Here is a 20438-nt window from a genome sequence, read left to right as displayed (position 1 = left end):
CACAGCAGCAGCAGCAGCAGCAGCAGCAGCAACAGCAGCGAATGCTGCAACAGCAACAGCCGTATCAAGGAACCTCGACGCATGCTCAGATCCATTCGCAACCTGCGCAGCTGAACAGTGGCTATCAGAAGGCGCCACCGCTGACGCGCAATCTAACGATTAGTGGTGGCCATGCCATGGATGCGACCACCTACAATCAGCAGCAGCAGCAGCAACAGCAGCGGCGCTCCTTAGCTGGCGCTCAGTATGCCTCGCAGCAGCAGCGATCTTTCAGCAGCTCCGAGGAGGAGTTCCAGAGCCATCTAATGGCCGCGCAAGCGCAGGCGCAGGTCCAAGGACATACAGTTACAGCTGGCAGCGACTACGACGGTGAGTGATTACGTTTTCTCCAATTTGCACTCCCGTATGTCTCCTACTCTCTCTGCCTCTCTCTCTCTCTCTCTCTCTCTCGCTCTTTCCCTCTGTCTCACTCACTTTCTATTTGTACGCTGTTTAACTCTTCAACTCTATCTGTTTCCGTTTGAGAGTCAATGTTGTGATTGGCCAAGAGTGGCGAAAGAGTTTCACGATTTTCCTCTCTCTATCTCTGTTTCTACATAAACTTTATCGATATATATAGAGAGATAAACAGCTATATATATCAAAGTTTCAAAACATTCAAATATAGCAAAAAATACATAAAACATGAAACGTTTGGAAGCTTTCCAGATATATTATATTTGAATGTTGAGCTCCAAACGCTCATGGTATTCCTCTCTCTCTCTCTCTTTTCTGTCTCCCCTCTATACTATATATATATACAGATATGTAGCTATCATTCTATTTATCTATATCTTTCTCTCTCTCTCTTTAATATACATATCTATGTATATATATATATATATCTAATTTATAACCCTTTCTCCATCAGTTTTAACTTTAACATTCTAAATGTTCAGATTTTTATCTAACAAGTATGCCCCATTTTCTGTTATTGTTTTTTTTTTAACTGTGTGTCTCCCTCTACCCCTCTCTCTCTCTCTCTGTCTCTCTCTCTCTCTTTCTCTCTTAATCTGTCTTTCTCTGAAACTCTCTTTTGACTCGCTCGCTAAAAATTATGTTAATTGCAAATTTTATATATACATATATATTTATATATATATATATATTATATATATATACACACATATATATATTATATATATATATATATACATATATGATCTCTGTCTTTCATTGGTGCGTTGTCTTTTCCTTTAGAACTTTTGGCTTTTCCACTAATAAAGTTTCTAAATGTTTTTTGAAGCTACAATTTCCAACATATTTTCCATCACATAGCTTGTAAATGTTGTTCATTATGTACATATATAACATGGATATATTAGTTAAAGATTAAGGCTAAGTTAAGTTTTCTCGATTTATTGGCTTGCAACCTTAGTTAACCGTAAGAGTAAGTTCGCTTTTAAGTCGCAGCTTGCACTTTTGCGGTACAGTGAAAACTGTTTGGCAAAGAACTCTTTCAAACGGCACACGAAGGTAAAAGCAAGTTGCGTGCAACGCGTTGCACAAATAGATTCAGCTTCTATATATTTATATCTTATCTTGGTGCCACTTGACTCTCGGCCACAGCCGTTGCAGTGGCAACATAAACGAAATAAAATAAAAATAAATTGTTGACCCGGGGTAAGGGCATGCTGCCTGCTGCATGCTGCATGTGGCAAGTGGCTAGGGGCAGTGGCAGGGACAAGGAATGTAGCTGGCAAAAGGACCGCGTTGCATACTTTTAGGCAAGCCATTTTCCCTTTTTGCACCGTTAAATGCAATCAACATAAATTATATGCAGCAGCGGGACAGTTGCAAGTTGGACTGGGGCACTGGGGGAGTGGGCCGCGACTGTGCCACAGCTGACCCGAAAACACATTTTACAAACGCCACAAGATATCCTAAAAGTTTGCGGGCTAGTTTGGTTGGCAGCGGGGCGCGAGTGACACAAGTGGCAAGTGGCAACTACTGCCTGCCGCTTGCCTCATGTTTGGCTGAGCGATGTCGCCGGCGACTTTGTCAAGTGCGTTGCTCGTTGCAAATTTATTAGCCTAATTAGAAAGTTTTTTGCTACCACTTGCCACATGCACCATGTTTCCAATAACATTTTCGGCTAATTTTTGTGTAAGAAAAGGCGCATGGCACCGGCTGACTTAAATTTTTTCCTTGATGCACATTAGCGTGCAACATTTCGTGGCAAGATTGTTGCTTGCCACGCCCCGCCAACTAAACTATAATAATTATTGATTTCAACTTTGCCCGCCCCAAAAAAAATATGAAAGTAATAAGTAAGTGCAAGTTGTGGCAGCCAAGTTTGGTTGCAAGATATTGTGGAATAGAATTAGGCGCAACATTTTTGGGGACCACCCCACAATTTCGATAGCCGACCCAAAACTGTGGCAATGCAGTGCCACTGTAACAACAGATAGGACAGCTGCCTATGTACCCCAGCGACTTATGGTAGCGCCACCCTCTCTTTTAGCTTGTTGCAGCTGTTCAGCTTTGCACCCGGTGCAGCTGCACTGATTTTCACCACACTGAGCCACGCGCCAGCCAAAAGCCACCATAGCAAATAGTAGCTCACCACGTTCACAATAAAAACGCACGCAAGCCATGGCCAGACGTCATGCGTTGGAATGCTTCCAGCGACAAATGGGAAAGTTCTCACACAAGTAGAATGAAACGGCAGGCGCATGCGCTGCACTGACGAGTGCCGCTATTCCCGCTCCTTCCACTCACTGTCCCTTCCAGTGCATAAGCAGCAGAAGTAGCAGCTGATGATGTTGCGGAGTGCGCGCGCAATGTTAAATTTATTTGATTAAAGCCTACAAATATATTGTCTTTATGAGTTAGCAAGGAGGTCAGATCGTGGGGTCTTAACCGTGCAGGATTATTTTAGTTATAAGAGCTCCATGTTGCTTTTAATAAACCTAAATATAGTACAAAGTAACTGAAACTTGGTGTATTCAATTCAATACTACTATTTTATTATAATCATATCTTTTGTTCTAATATTCTCTTACATTTGATTCATAGTATCAAATCCATTTAAGTAATTCTATTAATTCCAAATTTTAGTCAGAATTTAAAATTTCCCTTTTAAAATGACCTCATAAGTTTTTATTTTTGGCTTAAGCAAAAATGTAAAATATGGCGAATATTGTGCTTGTCATATTCATTGATTCACTTTTAACTTTATCGTTTTTATACACTGTGCATTGCATTATTAACTGCAATTTTAATGACGCCATTTGTTGTATACCCACGCATAGATCACATTGCCTCATACTCGCTCTATCTATCTGTCTCGCCCGCTCTTTTTGCGTCACGTTGCCGCCGCGATACTCTTTACTTCAATCCTTCATCCTCTACACGATTTATTGCAGCGACGTCATTTCATTCACCGCATTTCATTTCATGCAGCGTCATGCTCTTTACTACGAATTCGCCTACAACAGCAATAGAAACAACAAAAACAAGAACTAATGCACTTGCAATCCAGTTAGACCGAACAGTTAGTCCAACCATCCAACACGCGTTCCTTAGCTTGTCAGGCAGGAGCTTAGGGGGGGATGGGTGGCATTGGAAAGCAAAGACAAACACGCTGATTTTGCCATTCGCCATGGAGGTGGAAAGAGCGCGCAAAAACAGAAATACAAACACAACACAATACCCCATCAACAGTCGCAGTGGAGGTAGCAGAGCACCATGCCTGCCTGACCCGACCATGCGGCAGCAGCAGCAGCAGCAGCTGTCAATGTTATCGCAGTCAACGTCTCTGTCACAGTTAGCGTCGCAGTCGCTGTGGCCACGCGTAACTTTATTTTTAGTTGTGCATTGGAAGCGCCATGGGAAAGTGCTGCTACGGCAACAACAACATGGCGAACTTGTAACATTGTTATTGGAAATATGTGTGTAGGCTACCAGCACCAAGAACAACAACAACAGCCGAAGGGTAGGCGCTAAAGGAAAGCGAAAACGTAAAGCGAAATTCCATTGAGGTTTTTTTTAATCGAAACGAAATTAGTTTTCGATGAACTTTAAAGGCGAGTAAACAGCCGCTGCGGCTGCACGTGTCGCAAAATCCAAATTACAAAGGGCTAACCAAATAAATAGTGAAAAACATCGCAAATACACTCATAGAGAAAAATGAAACGAGTCCCGTGACACGCGGCAAATATTGCGAGCAATCGAAAGTGAAACTTTACGAGAATCTCACTCTAAATTTAAGGCGAAGGTTGTGCCCAAAGCAACCTTGAAGCGAATTTGTGAAAGTGAAGCAGCGTAAAAAACAATTGCAAACAAAGCGTGCGTGTTTGTTCGTGTTCGTTAAATCGCACTTGCAACTGGCATTGAGTAATATATAATTAAAAGCATGTCTGCTGAAGGTTAAATGTGTCACACACTAAAAATCAAATTTATTAATATAATTAAGAATTCAACGGGAATATAAAAGTCGCAAAGCAAACCAACAAAAAGAATTAATAAATTAATTCACATGTAAATACCAAAGAGGTAAACAAATGGAATAAAAGGAAGAATAAACAACCAACAAGATAAATTTAATATTTCCTTCAATCTCTGATTGCCAGAGCTCAAAATTTAACAGAGTATTTAAATGCTATTTATTACAATGAAAATAACGAAATTGCTGCCAAATTGCTAGCTAAGAAAGTGGCCTCAAAATGAAATCGAATCAAACCATGAATCAAATCTTGGCCAGCCCTAAACTGCGCAAATTGTGGCGCCCGTTGGACGCTTTTGCCACCCACACAAACACACCAAAACACCAACACACACGCACACCCACACATGCATACATATACATTTGCAGCTGGCTGTTTCCTTGCGTGGGCCGCAGCAGAGTCTAAGGAAATTATCCTTATGCCAATTATTGTTTTTTTTTGTTATTTTTCGTTTGTGTTTTATTTGGCTTTGCTGGGTGCCGAAGGGCGCAGGTGAACGCAAAATATTAGAAAATTTACGATTTGTTTACTGTGTACAGCCACGCGATTACCAAGTCAGCTCCCTGTTTCCCATCTGTCTCCCTCCATTTTTTGTCCCTGCGTGTGGGTGGCCAAGCTAAACCATGTTTTACAATTTGTTTTGCTAATTAAGCGACTTGACTAAGGCAAATACAAATGCCAAAAAAATAAATAGCAAATTAAATCAAAGAAAAATAAACTAAGATATCGAGTCAAGTGTTGTGCTAATTGAAAAAATAAAAATAAAATTCAATTAAATAAATATAAATGAAAACATAACAATAAATGAGAAATACAACAGCTCAAATATTTAAACATATCTCTGATTAACTCATTTCAATCAAAGCAACGACAGCAAGGTGAGTGGCGATTGCAGCTACAACAACGACAACTGACACAACTAAACACAGCTTGCACTCAACACCAACAACAGCAACAACAACAGTGGCAACAAAAATCGTAAATGCTTATTGCAAATAGATTAGCTCACAGCACAGACAACACTAAAAACACAATTGCAGCCACATGCCAAAAACAGAAAAATAAAAAAAAATAAATTTGACAAAAAAAAATGCCTAATAGCTGCCAAACACACTTAGACACACACTGTAAAAAATCATGAGAGTTGAAAAACAATTTCGGCATGCCGAAAGTTTCATATCAAATGCAGAATGATCGATATTTAAGGTATTTTAATGAATAACTAATGCAATTTAGAGATTCTAATGATACTAATGACATTTTTTAGAAACATTTTGTTATAGGCAAAATTAAATGAATAAAAGAAGTTTCAAGTATTCTATTTCTGAAAGGTATTCTAGACTAATTTTTTTAAAGTCCTTATTGTCCTTGCTGGTAATTTTGTGTATTTTGGGAACTTTGCAACGGGAGCATAAACAACAGGAATAATAATAGCAATGATTTTGATAATAATAATAATAAACATAGCTAAAAAAGTAAAAAAATAAATACAATAAAGTGGTTCTAATAACGATAATAAATAAATATATATAATGATAATAAATAAATAATAATAATAAAATAAAAATACAAACAAATAATAATAATAAAAATAATTATAAACAACAGTAAATAGAGCTATTAAATAATATAATACATAAAATAAGTAATAAATCTAATGTCGGTAGTGTCCGACTGAAGGATATCCTGAGCACCGGTCTGGCTATCTACGCTTTCACGCATACTACATACATCTATTAATTACGCTTGGAAGCTTAAAACCCTGGGACTCTACGGCCTAAACGCCTTCCATCTGCCATCTCGGCTACTCGATTATCTCTTCATAGAAACTATTTAAGCGCAACTCAGTTATAATTGCGATTCTATTAATATAACTTCTAAAATATTGCACTTCAATGTATGTGTAGAGAAATTGCTAATAGACAGGGGTTGCCGGAAGTTGGGTTTAATGGCTTGTGTGCTCCTTAACGGATTGAAATAAAAGGCTTTCATATAATAGCAGATGATGGAACTTGAGTTTCGTGTGCTATAAAAGGGCCTACACAAAGAATTTTCAATCCCGAGCTTTCATACAATAGGTACAGAGATAGGATGGACAGGACTGAATAGTCTCGGCAGTTACTCCCGATCAAGAGTCGGCCACGCCCCCTGCCTTCTGCTCTTGTCAAAAACTAAGATTCAATGGGTTCAGTCTATAAAAAATTGAAATAAAATATAAATAATTATAAAATCAAAAGTAACAATTATATATTTAATCAGGTTGTTAACGCAAAAAACAATAATTATGTCAATAATAATTGTAATTCTTATATTAATCTGTTTTTTTAAGATTTTCCATATCATATTATTTATGTGCCAAAATACTCGATCACTTTCTGCAATGGTATTGAGATTCAATGTCAAATTTCTGCCCGCTCGTAGCATAAGGAAAGGGTCCATTGTGTTTTTGTGTTTATTTGCATTTAGCTTAGGGTGCAAAAAACAGAAGCGACCCTCTTTTTAAGCAAAGCTTAATTCATGAATAAAACGAAATCAATAACCAAATAAGCAAATGGCTAAATGACAGCCACAAAAGGCAGCTGAAACGCGAAACATGTCGCAGATGGTGTCAAAGCTGTAAATAAGTAAATAAATATAGACCACAAACGATGTGGGCGAGCTTGTGTGCTGGTGAGTGTGTGCCTATTAAAATATGTGAACGAATGCTGCCGTGGGAACGAGATGAATTTAATTAAAATGTTGACCGATAGACCAACAGCAAAGTACGTGTGTATAGTTGGATGTGTGTGGTTGTGCAACTGTGCGTATGAGCGACATTAATGCGAACACTGAAGCTCGCCAGGAAGCGGGACAAACAGCACACGAACAACAACACCAACGCATTTTATGCGTGCTGCTTTTTGTTGTTGTTTGTGCTATTTATGCGCCTGCGTCTGTCTATGCATGTCTGTGTGTGTGTGTGTGTGTGTGTGTCGTGTTCATTTGTATGCGTCGCCTGCTGGTTTAAAAATAGAACAAGCTGTTCTCGCCTGTTGTCCTTTTTGCCAGCCCAAACACCTCTCACCGTTCCACCACCTGACCGACCGCCCTCTCGCAGCTGCCGCCCACAAAGGCAACTGGCTAGAATTTATGGACGAAAATATAAAACAGGAGGCAAGAGTGCCACACACACATACAAACACACACAGCACTCAAATACAAAGAGCTCACACACCCAAACAAACACAAACTAAGATGAAGTTTGTTTGATTTTAGATTTTCTTTCTTCTTTTTTGGGTTGTGCGTTTCGCACAATGCGATAATTGTGCAAGACTTGACACTCACATATATACACACGCACGCACACACACACAGACAAACGTAACAAAGGGCAGCCAACAAGCGAGCGTCCGTGTGTTTGTACACGTTATTGATTTTTGCCTTCTTTTGCGCCTTCTTTTCTTCGTTCGCCTTGGCCATCTCTTTGCCTCTGCTTCTATTGCTTACTCTCGCTCGCTCGTTCTCTTTCTACTCTTTCGCTGCTGCCTCAATGTGCGTGAGTTTCGCCATTTGACTTTCAAACAACACTGCTCAACAATAACACAAAACACGTGTTCTTCAAGAAAGGCTGAAGACTGTCAGAAGACTTTGATATAATATTAAATTTATTTGTTAATTCATTTCATTACTTGCTTGGTTGTTTGTTTAATAATTAAATGTCTGAATGCCAACAATTGTTATTCTTATGTCAGTTACAGAGCTTTCAAAAAATACCAAGTCCACAAACCCAAAGTGCTATGTTGCTTCAAGCAAAACTAGAGTTTCACCTTTCTTCAAAGATAAAAGAATTTTGTTCGAAATTTCATATTCTGTATATGTTTCAAATTAAAGAAAACATAATCCACAATTTCTATAATATTTATTTAGAAAAGCTGTAAAGCTCGTATTATCGCAAACATGTTTGTAAACTACCAAAATGATTTTTCTTAGCTCTATCTAGGGTCTGTGCCAGTCTAAAGTATACAGAATAGAACTATATATTCTTAAAGAAATCTGTTCCAAGCTTGTTCAGCTGCATTCATTGGAACATTATACTAACACTGATTGACTTTGCTGGCTGGTCACATAGGCTGCTTGTTTTTTGCTCAGCTGGCCACACTATTAAGCTACAAAATCTCGAAACTTTTAAAAATAATGTAGATCTGTGTAATTTACTTTACTTGGGTTTTGCTTTGCTTTCGTAAGTTCTTTTGTTTTCACTAAAACGTTGTCGCTTGTAGTTGCATTTTTTATGTATTTTATTTTTATTTATTTATTTTATATATTTTTTTATTTTCTGCGTTATTTTGTCGTCGTTACGGGCACAATAAACGTTTTTTATCGTGACCAAAGTCAAAAGAAACCGTGCCAGGGGTATGGCCCACAATAGGAGGACAACTGCCGTCACATGTGTGCGTGTGTGTATACGTGTGTGTGTGTGTGAGTGTGTGCGTGTGGCTGTGTTTGTGGGGCATGAAACTAGTTTCCATTCAAGCCGTGAGTGTGTGTGCTTGTAACTATGTGTGTGTATACAAAGCTTAAGAAGTGGCCGCAGTTCACTTTTCAAGCAATTTACATTGTGCTCACAGCTTGTAGCAAAACAAATTATTTTGTCGCTGAAGATATACTTAAAAATTAATTATAATATCGCTTGAACACTTGTCAACTTTAATTTATAGAAGCTTTCATGGTAATACATATGTATCAAAATATAGATATTGATATCGAACCACATATTAAACGTAAGTCATAAGCTAGCTATAAATTAGTTTAGTATAAGTAATGTGATCTCAATTCCCTACTCTCATTGTTTTTATTTATATTATAAAAAATATATTTTCTCTACTCTCTCTTTCTCTTTGTTACTCCAATGTGCGACCCCATAAAACTCCCACAAATTATATATATATAATGTATATATATATATTTATATGTTACCAACTTGCCCACTCTAAAACATATGTAAATATAATGCCCGCCACAAACTATTTGCAACTTTGAAAATTGTTCACAAATTGTATTGCAATAACAACAACAACAACAACAACAATAACAACAGCAGGTAATTTTGGCGTCGTGCAAAGTGTCCAAACAAATCTCTCGCCCGGCGATCTACAGATTCATGCAAATGTAAGCAAAGAAAAAAATACAAACAAACAAACAAAAATACAAAAAATCAAGAGAATTTTTCAATTTGAAACCATTTATACTGCGTGTCTGTCTTCTATTGTTATCGGTTATCGATTATCGTTTTCTTATGATTTCTCAAAACACACAAGAAATGGAATGTACATTTTGCAAACTGTGTCGTCTAACTCTCTTGGTCTCTATTTATCTCTTTCTATCCAAAGTTTCGTTCGTTTGAGCACTTTCTACAGTCCACAATTTTTAGCCTTTTTTACTCGTTTCGCATTATTTTTATTCGATATGTGTGATTTATTCGATGTGTGAAGCGCATAGATGCGCCTCCTGCTCAAACACTTTGTTACTGTTTGTTTCTTTTGTTGCTTAAAAGATCCCTCCACACCTTCAAAGTACCGATCGATGCGCTGTGTACACACTTAATATTATATGTATTTCTCTTACGTTTCTTTCTTCCAATTTCAATTACTCTTTTCAATTACTTGTACTTGTATATCAAAAAAACAAAAAAAAAAAAAAACAAAAAAAAAAAAAAAAAACGAAACAACTAAAAATTAAAAACAAAATACGTGAAGAATTTGCATGGATATCGTAACGCTGTTTCCAGTTTCCTCCTTACTTCAACAACACCAACAAAACACAATGAGACTTTCAGTTCCGAAACACACCTCACAACCTCACTGAACAGTTAGATTTACACACACTCACACACTCTCCTGCCCGCCCTCCTACTCACTCCAAGCGAGCAAGCCAACCACTAGTTTAATTAAGGCCCAACCTAGCTCAAAGCAATATACATATAATGTTTTTATATATCTTAGCCGCTGCAGATAAGTATGGTACTATAGAATTTCGATATTTGCTGAATAATATATATCCGAGTCCCACGCACCATAGTCTCTCTCTCTCTCTCTATCTCTCTGTCCTGCCTTGTATGGCATGTTCTATGTATGTTGTTCGAAATCCCAGCACCTCTGAGGAAGTCCCTCTCTCTCTCTGTTTCTAAACTACACATAGAGTATATGTATGCTAGGTCTTAAGCCTCAATAAAGTTTGCTAAGTTCCTGATCATTCAACCGCTTTGTTGTTTTGGCACCGACTACAGCTCTGTACCTGAAACTAGGTCTGTCTACCATTAATATACATATAATCCTTACTCTAGCTTACATACTACATACATAAATACATCTATACAAAGCATTTAAAACACTTTCAAGGGGTCTGTATTCAGCAGTTGCTGAGAAATACATTAGCTTTTGAGGATCGAGATTTTAGTGGTCACTTAAGATCAGTTTGTAAATAATTATTCTCAACAGCTAAAAGAAACATGCGCAGTTGATGCTGAATACAGTTCCTATAACTACGCGTACATACTTAAGGTCTTTGCGCTCTTACGTATTTGATTTAAATAATATATTTTCATTTCGCTTTACAAACAAATGACAACATCCACATCATGAATAATAAATGAATTGTATATATTTTTATATTGCACTTGATTCAAATTTGTCGCCGTAAATATTACTACAAAGGACAACAAACTAATGTCAGGCAAAAGAACCCACAGCGAAGAAAATCCGAGCAATTGAGTAACCCAAGAAATACAAATCAGAGTCTTTGTCCCGCCTCCCTTCTTAACCCGCCCACAGACCCAAAATCTTGTCGAAAGAGTATATATAAATGCCAACCATTACTAGTACCTCCTACATCTACAGGCGGGCGTCTACAGGTGCGCACGGACCCTTGGCGCCAGCAGCGCAGCCTCAACGAGCGCGATCTCCTAACAGTCGGTTCGAGTGATTATCGTCTGTTGGGCCAGACGAATCAGCGACTGTACGCCTCGGCGGATCAGCGAGATCGTTACGAGCTGCAGCTGCAGCATCGCGAACGCCTGGAACAATATCCGCTGACGAGGACCGCACGACTTGACGTGCAGCAGCGCAACTCGCTCAATCGCAGCAATCACGAACGAGCGGCTGGAACTGGCGGAGCTGGTGGGGCTGGTGGGGTTGGTGGTGCAGGTGGAGCAACTGGTGCTGCCTTTCGTCGTGCACCGCCCTTGGCCGCGGCCAGTGGCTGCGGTGGTGGCAGCAGCAGCAGCAGCACCAGCAGCAGCTACTATCCACAGAGCTACAGCAAGCCGCAGATTGTAATCGGATCAGGCACTGCCTATGAACGTGGCACTATGTCAGCAGCTGCTGATGGAGTGCGAGGCAGCCTGAGCCGAGAGCGCGGCCTGCTTGGCGCTGGCGGCGGTGGGGCCGGTGGCGGCAGCAGCTCCCTCAGCTCCACAGAGGCGGCCTACTGGGATGAGCCAGCCACTGGTGGTGGCAGCACATCATCATCATCGGCGGCGCAGGATTCGCGCCGTTTTACCGAGCGCAGAATAAAGAAAACTGTGCGTTTCGATGCACACGACGATGAGTCGTCGCTCCTGGTGGCAACAAACACAAGCGCCGGCACCTTGCCACCGGTTACCGCCATACTGCCCTCGACGGCTGTGGATGTGGGTACGGCCACTTTGCTGACCAGCACGAAGCTAACGCAGCCGCTGGATGGCGATTGGGCGCGTTGGGAGTCCGAGAGACAGGGTAGCCAGGACTCTGCCACTAAAGATTCGGGTATCGATACGAGCAGCACCTTTACCAGCAGCGAGGACTCGAACCGCGGTGATGGCCCCAAGGTACACGACAGCAGCACCCACAATGCAGGCAAAGCGTCCCCTCTAAAAAACAAAAAGAAAAAGAAAATCCAAGCCCCGCCCTTGAAACAGGGCTTCCAACTTGCATTTTGTCTGTGTAGAGTCTGAGTGTGTCCCAGGCCCCTCTGTCTGTCTGTCTGTCTGTCTGTCAGTCGATCAACCAATCAGTTCTTTTATAAATATATTTCTGTTTCTATACACCCACTTTCTTTCGCTACCACTCTCTCTCTCTCTCTGTCTCTCTCTCTCTTTTTCTTTGTCTTTCTTAAACTCTGTTTGTTGTTCTTGTTTTGTCTTTAACTCGAAAATAAATAAACTTCTTTCACATTTATCGCCTGTATAAACCGAAGTCGAAGCCCCAGTTTTTGTTTTAGTTTGCATTCTTTATAGGCAAGCTCTCTCTCTCTCTCTCCCAGTTGTTAGAGCCAATATCCAGCCGATTTCGGCCAATTCCATTTACAGTACCAACAACCATATAACTCTTAACAATACAAATGCATGCTAAACATACAACATTTCTCTAACTATTCGTTGACTGCAATGTCCTTTGCATGAAAGACTCAACCCACTAGGCACGCTCTTAGTCCTAGTTCCAGATCCAGTTCCAGTTCCAATTCTAGCTCCAGCTCCCCTTTACCGCCACTCTATATTAACTAGTCACTGTCCACATTCCCCACAACTTCGACATAATTAGCACGTTCTTTTGTCGCATGTTTTTTAAATGTTGTAAGCAATCCGTATCACATTTTCAAGCATATTTCCGAATTTGAAATTTGCGAATTTAATAAGATTTTTAATTGACTTTACTGATCTAATTGCAAAAACTACGTGTGTGTTCTCAAAGTAGGTCTATAATACTAAAACTTAACTCAAATCGAAATGTGAATGATAACTACTATTCTATATACTATCTAACTACAATATCCTAACAGCCTATCGTAGAAAATGTTTCTAGTTTGTAAGAAAAACAGAACTGAATGTATACCGCAAAAAAAAGAAAAGAAACCAAATGTATAAAATTATTTTTAAAATATTTAGTTTTCCATTGTTGTTGGACTTTTTTGTTTATTGTTTTAACTAAATGTAAGTTCTTAAGCTAAGCTATATATACATATATATATACACATATATATATACTTATATAATTATTTATGTATATATATATATATGTATATAAGACTTTTGTACAGTGCAAATCTAAAACTATAAACCATTCTACTTCCTGCATACGAACATCGACATTCCGCTTCACCAAAAATACCAACAAAATCTTAAAAAATCTATGCAAAATTGACATCCACGTCTCATCCCGACACCCGATCGATCCAATAAACACCCATCCAACACCACTACCAATCAATCAATCAACCACCGTACCGTTACCGTCCATCCACACTGCGTGTACCTACATACATCATGTATCTATAGAATCCGGTGAATTGGCAAACATCCGCGGATAATACTCGCATGATTGGTCACATGATATTACGTAAATACTATGATGGGGAAGATATATTAGGCTTAAAGGTGAACGGCGGCCAGCCCGTGGGTATCGGAGGCCCATGCAGAGCCATTGTGGAGAAGGTGAAACGCGGTTCGGTGGCCGATCTTGAAGGCTGCATACGACCAGGTAAAGACTAAAATCATGCCAACATCTCAATCATGACTCATATCTGTCTCTCTCTTTCTCTCTCTCTCTCTCTTTCAATCTGTATCTTTCTATTTTGCTTTCTCTGCCTCTCTTCTGTTTTCCGTTTCATTCACAATTACATGAACAATCATTAAACGATCGCTTGAACGCTGCACAGGCGACGAGATCATCGAATGGAACGGACGCAGCCTGCACAGCAAAAGTGCAGATGAGGTCTACGACATTATCGACGAGAGTCGTCTGGATGCGCAGGTGGAATTGATGGTCAGTCGATCGCTGCTGCTGCCACCCGCTGGCACTGGCAGCGTTGACAGTGGCGGCAGCAGCAACGTTAGCCCCAGCAGCGCTTGTTCTGGCTCAGGGAGCAGCGTCACCCGGCGTTCCTCGGCCAACTTTCCGCACAGTGGCTTAGCAAGCAGCATGGCAGCCAGCGCAGTGGTCAGCAGCGGAGGCCGTTACCTACAGCGTAAAGGTGTGTGTGAGTGTATGTGTGTGAATGTGTATGTGCGAAAGAGTGGAAATGCTTAGATATATTAGAAACGACCTTTGAGCAAGATATAACTTTACTTTTAATGAAGCCTTGGTCCGCCATTCAACTCTTCATCTCGACTAGGTCAAATAGATCTTCATATATACGATGTATGTCTAAGCCACACACTAAGCCAAATTATAGACAACAAAGACACATTATACAGAGCTACAGTTCCCCATAAGTTTACTATATATTCCTCTATTTTGCTCACTCTACAGCACCTGCCGTTGAGGCTCTAGAGCTGCATCGCGATAAGCCGAGCGTGCTGATCACCTCGCCCGGGTCTCCGGATCTGCACGTCGGTGGTTCGAGCAACGGACTGCGTCATCGTGGCGCTGGCATTGGTAGTTGCTCGCAGCAGCTGCAGCGTTTGGAGGCCAGCAGCCATAGCCACAGCCACAGCCACAGCCACAGCCACAGTTACAGCAGCCACAGCCACAGCAGCAGCGGCAGTAACAGCGGCAGCAGCAGCAACAGTAGCGCCACCGTCGCCGCCTCGGGCGGCGTGCACAGCGCAACGACGGCGGGCCATCATCATCATTGTCATTCGACAGCGGCATCACCGCCATCGCACGCGCATTCGCATCCTCACCCGCACTCACACGCGCACGCCCACTCGCATCATGGGCATGGCATGGGCGTGACCACGCAGCCGATACCCATCGAAGGTCGGCTGCAGCTGAAGCTCGGCTACGATCAGACTACCTTGCAGCTTATCGTAACGCTGGTTTGCGCCACGGGTCTGTCGCTGCGTCAAAGCGGCGCCGGGCGCAATCCCTATGCGAAAGTAAGTCCGCTTGAATTGAGCGAAATGGAATGACAAGTTGCTCATACGCCTACTGCTTGCAGGTGTTCCTTCTGCCAGATCGCAGCCAGAAGGCGAAAAGACGCACGAAAACCGTCGGCACCACCTGCGAACCAAGGTGGGGTCAAACGTTTCTTTACTCAGGTCTGCGTCGTAGCGACCTTAATGGTCGACAGCTGGAGGTATGTTACATTTTTATTAATTTTATCCAGCTTAAGCTTGTCACATTTCATTGATCATCGATCCTCTGGCTTACTCCAGTTGATCTTGTTAGGTATTTATTAGTGAATACACACCAAAGTTTTCCTTTGATGTTTAGTTACTATTATATCGATAGGCACCTAGCAATCGATCCTTTGCTTAAGTAATCATTGATTATCCAAATCAGTTCTTTCCTTTTGAATTTTTGTTAGTTGTATAATTCCAATAAATAAATTTAAAAAAAAATTATTCCCATTTTTAATTTTTGAACTTCTTCATTGATATTTTTGTTGTTCGCACAATTAATTCACTCACTGATCCCAACCATCTTTGTATGTTTCGTCAATTCTGATTTGTTGATCCGTCCACAGGTCACGCTGTGGGATTACGTGCGCTATGGCGCGAACGACTTTATCGGCGAAGTGGTCATCGATTTGGCCCATCACATACTCGACGACGAGGCCGAGTGGTACCAGCTGCACCCGCATCAGGATAGCTCCCATCTCGTATGTTATGTCCAAGGAAGTCGCAAGCTTCTGTTTCGTTTTACTTATCGTTTCGTTTTCATTTGGGTCGTCTTTGTGTTTCATGCCGGTTCGTTTCGGTTCATTTCGTTTGCGTTCGTTCCTAACTCATGTGTTGGTGTCTTGGTAAATGTGAAGCCCAGGTTGAGGTGTTCTAAGCTCCCCGGAACGAGATTTGTTGAGCGAAAAACTTAACACAAAACTGAAAAGCAGAAAATTTTCGTTGTTTACTATTTTTTATTTAAGTTTTAGTACTATAGATGTAATGTTTACCCCCAGCTGTCCATTGAAACAAAATTATTAACTCAGCATTGTCATTTTTTTTGTTTATGTCGTGCACACGTTAAAAAATAAATATTTATAAAATTAATACACTATTACCTGACAAACAATCACCTATCACCAACCACTAAACAATCAACAATCAACAATCAACAACCAACAACCAACAAATAACTTCAACAACAAAACATGCTGTCGCTCGCTTCGTCCATTCCAATAACATTTCGACGTCTAAATTTATGACAACAACAACAACAACCACAACTACGATGAACAGTTACGTGACGATGGCAGCGATGTGGAGTGCCTGATTTTGACACCGACAGATCATTTATCACCGCCCAGCACGATGTCGCGTCTGAGCGATTCGGACACAACGTCCGAGTGCGACATCGATGGAACGACGCCCGGTGCCAGCATTTCATCAATGGGCAGCTCTGCCAGCCCGCCGCTGTTCGAGGTAACAACATCACCAACAACAACAACAACAACACTGCCAATACAACAACAACTACACACATTGGGTGTCACTTAACAAATAAGAAAAACAAAATTAAACGAAAGTACATATTCTCCATGTATATATACACGACATATATAGAGAGTGATTTACATAAGTGTATGTACGTACAAGTTGACAGAAACAAGAGTGAGGACGCCTAAAGGGCCACACACACAGACATATTCACACGAGAACACAGTCAGCAGCACTTCAACAAACTCCAACACACACATGTACACACAGACGACACCCACACACATACAACTCCCGTAGCTTCCACTCTCGTTCTCTTCGTTCCGCAGCACAGCTGTGCCTTCTTTCCTCGTACACTTGCAGAGCGTGCCAGAATATGGTGACACCAATTGAAAGTGAGCTGCACTTAAATTCAATTTATCAACTATTTTGCATTTGCTAAGTGAATAACTCGATTGGAGATAGGTCTATTTGATACAGACGGCGGTTATCAAGTATTAAACTATATTTAATATGCAATATGCTAGAACAACTTGCTTAAATAAGAAGTATTTATTTAATCATACTACTAGCTGTATTCATAAAATAAAACTACTGATGCATTCGATATACCAAGCAATCTAAAGCAATTCCAGTTCCAGTATGAAAAGCTTACAATATGAAGTCACCTAGCCCTCTGCAAGTGTATTCAGTTTTTGTCGGAATTCTAAGTGTTTTTGCCCCATTTTACACTCAAACTACTCGTTTCAGTTTTTCTTATAGTCTGTGCATTTCTTTACTCCTAAGTGTCAATCTCATTGCCACCTATTAGGCTGGGCAGTTGCCTTCTGCCTGCCTTCACATGCACACATCACGCATACGCCATGTTGTCGAGTTTCATGGCACTCGCCTGAAGGCTTCATTATTGCAGTCCCTGTCCGTTAATTAGCATGCAGATGAAATTCAACTCAGCTCATAAACGCATTCTGAACCATTCAGTGTACATAAATTTGCACACATTTGGAACTGTATATCTCTTGTGTTCAGTTTTCTGTTTTTATTTCGCTTTCGTTTGTTGCGTTCCTCTTTTTTACTAATTGGTGTCGTTGTTTCGTTGTGCGTGCGTGTTAAATTTTTCACTCTCTAAACTCTAATTTCTGAACTCCTTACTCTAAGATCGCAGCTCTACAAACAAATACTAAAACTCTGATACTAAATAATTCTAACAACAACGAGGGGCCTTCAAATGGCTCAACGTTCTCGTATCTATCTTTATTCTTTCATTTCTTTTTTCATAAACATCATATTTCAGCTAACAATAATCTTTGCATTTAAGATCATATATATATTTATATATATAGCGTTTAAGTCTTTTAAGCAAAATGCTTAGGTTTAAGAATCAGTGTAAACTTAAAAACTTGAGAACACATACGAACTACATAAAGATGCCGAAAGAGGCAATCTATAACAATGTCTAAAGCAAAACAACCGAAAATCTCTAACTCAAACACGTCACACAAAAAAGAATAACCAATTATCAATATCAGCTGCACCTTTGGCCTCTAGTATTTAAGCTTTTGCATGCCTCTTCTCACGCCCAATGCCTCAAGTCAATCTCCGAATGCTTTCAACTGTAGCTTTAAGTGTTTAGTATCGATGTTTATTACTTGACTTTTAATTTCTGTTGCAACATACCCAGCAACCAAACAAAGAAAAACTATCACCTAGCGATCCATTCGAGCCATTAGACCAGCCCGTGTACACGTATTTCCACATATATAGAGATTATATATATAAATATATCAAATACATATATATATATATCACACACAGACGCAATGCAACTCGCATTTGATTTACTTTTTCTCTCAGTTTGATCATTTATGTACATTCTTTCCTCTTGTTCTCTTGCTCTTTATCTCTCCTCTTTATATATACACACACACTATCCACCACTCCTCGATTATATTGGATATATATACCCAATATATGCTACCCAAATTGCTCCCATCCACAAATCGTTAAACTCACATAATTCAGCTCGATCTAAACGAGCGTCGGTCCAGACGAGACATGTCGCCCCAGGGTCGCAAACGGGTGGCCGGAATGGTAGCCAGAGATTATCGCACAGTATCTGGCATTGGACAAAGTTATCACAATCAGGTTTGCACCTAAGCTAAATTAACGTAACATTCCATAAAGTCAGAACAAATCAGACAGAGCACCGGATCCATATAGGTGAACACACACAACACAGCCAGGTCGAACAATGCTACTCAACAGCAGTAAATACTTAGGAAGCGCCTATTTCATCCCATTATTGGATAAGCTGCTTCAGTGTTTGGCAAATCCATATGCCACATTCATATATCAGCATAACTATTAGTTGCAATCATATATTTAGCTACTCCTAGTCAGCCAGGCCTACAATTTTGTTGCACTTTCGTAATACTAATACTGCTACTCCTAATTAAGCTAATTCACATAACTCAGCTAATTATATATCTATATACGTAAGCCTGTATTATATCAACATTTTCTAACGATGCTTTTATCAGTTGCCAAGCAGAGCGTCTTTGCTTTGTTCCAAGCTGATCTGAGCCTTGTTTCCATATGTCTTTAAATTGATTTTGTTTCGAGTTCTCTTGCTAAGTAAACATACGTATTCCGTTTGCCTTTACTACTTGACTGTAATTATCTCCGTTAATTTACATACTAATTTTCCGTGTCCCAGTAGAAGTTGCAGTAACAGTTAATCTAACCACCTGTACACCTAAACAGCATACACATCCACACATCTAATTAACTTGAATGAGTTTCAAAGCCACTCTACTCACAATTATATATATATATATACATGCAAATGTTTGTATGTATATGCCTAGCCGTAAGCTGTCGCGGATGTCGGACTTCAGACCCGGCCGAAACCCGGTTAAAGCCTGAAGCTAATTCTCCATTGTCCCGTTGCCCTCTAACGTATGCAATGCTTTTTTTTGCTCTCTCGCGGTCACGTCAGTCTTCTGCCACGGGTTACTATCGACGCGGCGGTGCCAATGGAGTCGGTTCGGCTATCGGACCTGGTGGCATGAGCCTGAGCCAGCGCAGCCACTCGGCAGCTCCCAGTGACAACTATCACGCTCATCAAGGACATCCGGGCTCAGGCTACGGCTACAGGAGCAGCAGTCCACGGCGTGGATCGCTTTCGCCGCCCGACGATCGTTACATTGACTATCCAGTGCTTCCAATACACGGGTCACCCAACGCCACGGCCTACGGCGGAGGCAGCGGAGCTTCGGCGGCGGCACAGACTTCTCAGCAACAGCGTTTCCAATCCCGTTCTGCCACTGCCACACCTACGGGATCGCCCAAGAAGCGACAACTGCCACAGGTCAGTCGGAAACTGCCTATATTAAAACTCTTAGTTATATTTTAAAACCTTTTTATGACGGAATTTTCATCTAACAATATACTCGTTCACTAAGCGAAAAAAGTATATTAGTTTTGTGCTAGTATGGATAACATATGCAATATATAGTCAGTGGTACCCTCATCTTAAATAGACGTCTACTAGGAACGCTAGGGAGAACACCTGATATACCAATAGTGCTATTATTTATTACATGGAATTGGGAATTTATAAA

At 40.5% G+C, this 20438-nt stretch overlaps 1 protein-coding gene across 1 annotated transcript in view; it reads left to right on the top strand.

Annotated features, from left to right (window-relative positions):
* Positions 1-20438, top strand: part of LOC111601330 — a 36165-nt gene that overhangs the window by 5767 nt on the left and 9960 nt on the right. The window contains exons 6-15 of the mRNA XM_030225765.1: positions 3-369; positions 11363-12330; positions 13777-13978; positions 14157-14471; positions 14750-15318; positions 15381-15518; positions 15909-16043; positions 16621-16803; positions 18838-18960; positions 19814-20185. Of these exons, the coding sequence (XP_030081625.1) occupies positions 3-369; positions 11363-12330; positions 13777-13978; positions 14157-14471; positions 14750-15318; positions 15381-15518; positions 15909-16043; positions 16621-16803; positions 18838-18960; positions 19814-20185 (3372 nt within the window). The remainder of the gene's footprint in view (positions 1-2; positions 370-11362; positions 12331-13776; positions 13979-14156; positions 14472-14749; positions 15319-15380; positions 15519-15908; positions 16044-16620; positions 16804-18837; positions 18961-19813; positions 20186-20438) is intronic.

Source organism: Drosophila hydei, unplaced genomic scaffold, assembly GCF_003285905.1.
Source record: "Drosophila hydei strain 15085-1641.00,03,60 unplaced genomic scaffold, DhydRS2 tig00008139-arrow-pilon, whole genome shotgun sequence".
NCBI classification, from domain to species: domain Eukaryota; kingdom Metazoa; phylum Arthropoda; class Insecta; order Diptera; family Drosophilidae; genus Drosophila; species Drosophila hydei.
Note: the sequence above shows the minus strand (reverse complement) of the source record. Positions and strands in the feature narration are given on the sequence as shown.